Raw genomic sequence first — 6565 nt, 5'->3', positions numbered from 1 at the left:
TTTTTCAAAGAAATGGAACAAATAATCCTAAAATTTGTATGGAACCAGAAAAGACCCCGCATAGCCAGAGGAATGTTGAAAAAGAAAAGCAAAGCTGGCGGCATCACAATTCCGGACTTCCAGCTCTATTACAAAGCTGTCATCATCAAGACAGCATGGTACTGGCACAAAAACAGACACATAGATCAATGGAACAGAATAGAGAGCCCAGAAATGGACCCTCAGCTCTACGGTCAACTAATCTTTGACAAAGGAGGAAAGAATGTCCAATGGAAAAAAGACAGTCTCTTCAACAAAATGTTATTGGGAAAACTGGACAGCAACATGCAGAAGAATAAAACAGGACCACTTTCTTACACCATACACAAGAATAAATTCAAAATGGATCAAAAACCTAAATGTGAGACAGAAAACCATCAAAATCCTAGAGGAGAACACAGGCAGCAACCTTTTTGACCTCAGCCATAGCAACTTCTTACTAGACACATTGCCAGAGACAAGGGAAACAAAAGCAAAAATGAACTATTGGGACCTCATCAAGATAAAAACGTTCCACACAGCAAAGGAAACAATCAACAAAACTAAAAGGCAGCCTATGGAATGGGAGAAGATATTTGCAAGTGACATATCTGATAAAGGGTACTATCCAAAATCTATGAAGAACTTAAACTCAACACCCAAAAAATAAATAATCCAGTTAAGAAATGGGTAGAAGACATGAACAGACATTTTTCCAAAGAAGACATCCAGATGGCTAACAGACACATGAAAAGATGCTCAACATCACTCATCATTAGGGAATTACAAATCAAAACCATGATAAGATACCACCTCACACCTGTCAGAATGGCTAAAATTAACAACACGGGAAACAACAGATGTTGGCAAGGATGTGGAGAAAAAGGAACTCTCTTACACTGTTGGTGGGAATGCAAACTGGTACAGCCACTCTGGAAAACAGTATGGAGGTTTCTCAGAAAGTTAAAAATAGAACTACCCTATGATCCAGCAATTGCATTACTAGGTAATTATACAAATGATACAAAAATACTGATTTGAAGAGGCACATGCACCACAATGTTTATAGAAGCATTATCAACAATAGCCAAACTATGGAAAGAGCTCAAATGTCCATTGACTGATGAATGAATAAAGATTTGGTTTATATATGTATATATTTATATATGTATATATATAGATATATAGATATTTTGGCCACAAGTGGATTCTGGCACATTTTTAGATGAGGTTAAAAATGTCATGGTGTGCACAAGAAGTGGGCAAAGGAGTTCTGAGGGATGTGATGCCAGGAGGTGGAACAAATCATCTGGTCTACTCTTGGGCAGGAGCTCTGGGAGGGACACAGGAGCTAGGGGGCCTCGAGGAAGGTATATATATATATATATATAAGAATATTACTGAGCTATCAAAAGAATGAAATCTTGCCATTTGCAATGATGTGGATAGACTTAGAGTGTATTATGCTAAACAAAGTAAGTCAGCTAGAGAAAGACAATTATCATATGATTTCACTCATATGTGGAATTTAAGAAACAAAACAGATGAACATAGGGTAAGGGGGGAAAAAAGAGAGAGGGAAGCAAACCATAAGAGATTCTTAACTATAGAGAACAAACTGAGGGTTGGTGGAGGGAGGTGGATGGGGTATGGGCTAAATGGGTGATGGGCATTAAGGAGGGCACTTGTTCTGATGAGCACTGGGTGTTGTATGTAAGTGATGAATCACTAAATTCTACTCCTGAAACCAATGTTAACTAACTAGAATTTAAATAAAAATTTGAAACAAATAAATAAAAATAAAACAATTAGAAACCATAGATTTTAAAATACAGAATATAAAAATAAAGATTGCATAGAATGCCAAAAAACAAAGAGATGAGTGTTCTAAAAAAAGAAAAAAATCACACATATTTTATACATTTATATTTGTTAAATTTATATTGTAAGATGTATTATAACTACAGAGGAGTGTATAAACATATATATCCAGTTGAAAAATAATAATGAGATCTCCCATGTAGGAATCATCTGATTATAAATTGGAGCACTGTGAGTGTCTTAAAATTCCCTTGTAGATCACAAACGACTTGGTGTTGAAAATGATCATTTCAGATTGAATTATTGCTTTCAGATCACTCAGGTCCATGATGATGAGTCCATGATTGTCCTTAGGACACAGCTAATCCTTGAGGAGTTGACAGCAGTGTTTCATGATGTCTTGAAAGGCCTCTATAAATTTGTCATTCCAGAGGGTGAAGATGAAGGGGTTCAGAAAAGGGGTCACCACTAAAACCATCAGTGATGCTACCCTGTTGTACTCAGCTGCCTGTGTTTGCTTGGGTTTCACATAGAGGAACAGGCAGGTGCCATAGCCGATCACAACAAAGGTGAAGTGGGACACACAGATAGAGAAGGCTTTTCTCCCCCCAGAGTCTGAGGGGATCTTGAGGATGGTGGAGATGATGTAGATGTAGGAGATGATTGTAGGGATCAAAGCACCAATGATAATGAAAACAGCCATTAAAAAAAGAATAAACTGTGTGAAACGGCTGTCATCACAGGATAATTTAAACAATTGCCCTTGGTCACATAAAAAATGGTCTAACACATTTGATTTGCAGAAGGTAAGCTGAAATGTGGCATAGCCTGGCCAGATTTGAAATAGAAAACTAAACACCCATGACACAATGACCACCCAGATGCAGGTGTGGCTGTTCATAATGATGTTGTACCTCAAGGGGTAACAGACAGCCATGTAACGGTACACAGCCATTGCTCCCATTAATATAAATTCTGATGTGCCCAAAGAAAGGTACAAATATAATTGTGCACTACATGCTGTCAGAGATATTGCCTTCATTCCAGGAAGCAGCAACCCCCAGAGCATCAAGGGGACAGCAAATGCTGTGATCAGGATCTCTGGACAGAGAGGTGGCCAAGGAAGAAATACATGGGGGACTGCAGACGTTTATCAACACAGACAATCACGATGATGAGCATGTTCCCCAGGACTGTCACTGAGTAGAAGAGGAAGAAGGTAGCAAATAAGATATAGCATAATTCTGGGGAGCCAGGGAAGCCTAAGAGATAGAATTCAGTGGCACTAGAGTGATTCCCCAACATTTAGTTCTGAGCAGTTTTTCCTTGTGAAATCTAGAGAGTAAAAAAAAGATCAAACTGCTTCTGATCCCAGATAAAAACAGTTTCAGGTAGAGAAAATATTCCTCTCCTGTTCACAGACTCCACAACATGACTAGGAAGGGTTCAGGTTCTACTGTCCCCTCTACATGATCAGTGCTAATCTTTTTAAAGAATAATCATGATATAATGTATGGTGATTAACATAACATAATAAAATTTTTAAAAAAAGAATAATCATGCTATATGAAGAAAATTAAATATAGCCAAGATGAGCCCAGCTACTAATGGAATACCATAGGCAAGACAACCAGCCCCCTGCCCAGTGTGTACCACCTGCATCTCTCAATCCACAGGTCTTCCTGCCTTCCACTGTGCTGTGAATAGCCACCCTGTTGCCTCCCTGACCAGTGTGTTCCTTTTTACCAGTAACTCCCTTCCATCTTGAATGTCCTAAACTACATGGTCCACCAAAAATATTCTGTCCTGTGAGTCCTGCTCCAGTATCACATCCTGTAGAAAAGTCTTCCTGCCCAATCCTACCCAGAGCTGGTATGTGTTTACTTTGCTTCTTCATGACATAGGGTCCATTTGCATTACATCCATTTGAAAGCTTTTCTTTTCCCTCTGTCATCATTGGTGTCACTGCTAGGTATGGGTATGGACAACTCTTTGAGGATTTTCTGTAAGATCTTGAGAGCAAGGACTAAGTATTTCAGGTCAGCTAACTGCCTGAGTGAATTACCACTTTCTTCTTCCCTATTCTTGGGAAGGGAAGCCTGCCCTGCTTTTCTCCCTAGTAAATGTGTCTTCTCATAAGTAGCAGACTAACCAGAACCTGGGCTTCATCAATCAGGGGCCTCGTTCTCCCAACCCTAATACCAAAAATCCACCAGACTGACACAGGAGGGACTAGAAGAGGGCACAGGTGGAACTGCCATCCTCAACCTCCACTTGTCCCACATCACCTCATGTTGGGACTGGCAGACAAGAGGCTAAAGGTCCAATTTCAACATCCCCCTTTTGTGAGAGCTCAAAACCCTCAATCAAGCAGAGAGTCAAAGCCACCAAATGTGAACTCTGGACTCAGCCCAAGCCCTACATATAAGTGGCTGTGGTCTCAATCTAACGGAAAGTAAGGAGAGTCTCCCCAGAGCCAACAAATAGGTTTTCCCTCCAAAATCATATGAAAAAGATTCAGCTGTCACTAAGATAAAATAGACCAAAGGATCTGAGCCCCTTAGGATTTCTGGGATCCATCCCTGTCTTCCTTCAGGTCTTTGCTCAAATGTTCAAGCTCAGAGACACTTTCCTCATGATCCTTTCTAAAAGAACACATTCCATTCTTTACTCTCTATCAGCTCACCAGGATCTATTTATCTTCTTTGCACTCCTCATCTAAAATTGTGTTTTTACAGGGCGCCTGGGTGGCTCAGTCATTAAGCGTCTGACTTCGGCTCAGGTCATGATCCCAGGGTCCTGGGATTGAGCCGCGCATCGGGCTCCCTGCTCGGCAGAGAGCCTGCTTCTCCCTCTCCCACTCCCCCTGCTTGTGTTCCCTCTCTAGCTGTCTCTCTCTCTCTCTGTCAAATAAATAAATAAAATCTTTAAAAAAAAATAAAATAGGGTGCCTGGGTGGCTCAGTTGGTTTAGCAACTGCCTTTGGCTCAGGTCATGATCCTGGAGTCCCAGGATCGAGTCCCGCATCGGGCTCCCTGCTCAGCGAGGAGCCTGCTTCTCCCTCTGACCCTCCCCCCTCCCATGTACTCTCTCTCATTCTCACTCTCTCAAATAAATAAATCTTTAAAAAATAAAATAAAATAAAATAAAATTGTGTTTTTACTTTTTGTTTATTTTCTGTCTCTTATTTTACAGCATAAGTAACCATGAAAGCAGAAACTTTGTCATGTCTACTGTTTCTGACACTCAGTTAATATTTTTAAATGAATAAATCAATTAGTCAATCAATTAAAGGATAACTCTATGAACAAAGCTTATCTAGTTCTGGCCATGGCCGATTTTTGAAGCAAATTCTGTTTCTTCTCCCTTTGGTCTTCACTGAAATGCTGTCCTGTCAATATGCAACCCTCTCTCCAGAGATGCCTTAGGAAATGACAATTGGGTAACAAGGATCAAGGACAAACTTACTAGGAGAGATATATTCTCTTGCTCTCCTATCCTCATTCTCTCACTCTTGCATCCTCATGCTCTCGCTCTCCTATCCTATCCTCATTCTCTTGCTCTCACTCTCATATTCTCATTCTCTCCCTCTCATATTCTCATTCTCTCTCTCAGTAGTCTCCTTCCATAATTTTTGTTTAGACAGAACCAGATGCAAAGAAAGGATAGAGGAGGGTCCTGACAAGAGCAAGGGTCTGTGCCTATACCCAGCATTGAGTCAGGGAAGAGCTGAATCTGATCTCTGCTGTGCAGAGTGGATTTGAAGATGAGCCCATCCACTCTGCTGCCCCCCTCATCACTCTTCAGGCTGTAGGTGTCCTTGTTCTAGAGAGCAGCCAGTCCCAGAACTTCCCATGCTGATCCCCTCTTGATTCTCTCCTTCATAGAGGGGAACCCTGGCAGACACTCACCTCCAGAGAAAGAGACTAAACTGGAATGTCCTATGGCTCTCCAGGAATCAGCCCAGGCTAATTCCTGCCTGACTAGTGCCAAGCACGCTCTGTGGCCCAGAGCAGGCTACTGCTATCCTCACTCTCAGTGCAAGAGAAAACTGTCTTCATATGAGTACTTAGGGAAAAGTCCAGTAATAATAGTGTTGTGGAAGTCCAACTGTCTCTCTCTCTGACTTTCTCTCTCCTTCTTTCCTTCTCTTCATTGTCCCCCAAGGAGAGTTTTACACTGAGGAACTAAATCTGTCCAAGTTCAGAGAAACCCTAGGGATGCAGTCAAGGGAAAGCCAGAAAAACTTTCAGCCCTTCTCCCCTGAGGCTAATCAAATTTTAGAACCCTTGAAAGTTTTCTTAATAGCCAAACTTGAAATCTCCCTTGTCAGGAGTTTCTCAGCACCTCAGCAGCCTTCCTCTCCAAGTCCTGGTTACCACAAAACAGTTCAAACCAGCCCCTGCTCTCTCCCTGTGCATCTCCCTGATTTGGCCCTACAGAGCCTAGATACCCCCAAGTGGAAGACATGACAAACAATTCCAAGATATACATCAAAAACCAACACACCAGAGATGAACAATGATGTGAGCACAATGGTGGACAGGCAGCTCCAAGCTCTTGTCCCTCCAGAGAAACAACAGAAAATATGCAGAAACTGTCAAAACTAACTTTTTCAAAATTCTGGAAAACATTCAAAGATTTATAGCAACTATGGAAACACTGTTTCAAGAAAAAGACAATTTAAAAATGTTAGGAAAGCTTTGTGGTACTTTTACTTACTCTT

The 6565-nt window shown here is 41.1% G+C and overlaps 1 protein-coding gene across 1 annotated transcript; it reads right to left on the bottom strand.

Moving 5' to 3' along the window:
* Positions 1-2030: 2030 nt before the first annotated feature.
* On the bottom strand, positions 2031-4681 carry LOC102731723 (olfactory receptor 9A1-like). Its single transcript, XM_081811159.1, is given in 2 exon segments — positions 2031-2943; positions 2946-4681. Coding segments are annotated over 2 exon segments (942 nt in total). The 5' UTR covers positions 3145-4681; the 3' UTR covers positions 2031-2200.
* Between the last annotated feature and the right edge of the window lie 1884 nt (positions 4682-6565).

This window comes from Leptonychotes weddellii, unplaced genomic scaffold (assembly GCF_054177405.1).
Source record: "Leptonychotes weddellii isolate Sample4059 unplaced genomic scaffold, ASM5417740v2 HiC_scaffold_5940, whole genome shotgun sequence".
Taxonomy (NCBI): Eukaryota; Metazoa; Chordata; class Mammalia; order Carnivora; family Phocidae; genus Leptonychotes; species Leptonychotes weddellii.
The sequence above is the reverse complement of the archived record's forward strand: the minus strand, read 5'-3'. Positions and strand labels throughout refer to the sequence as shown.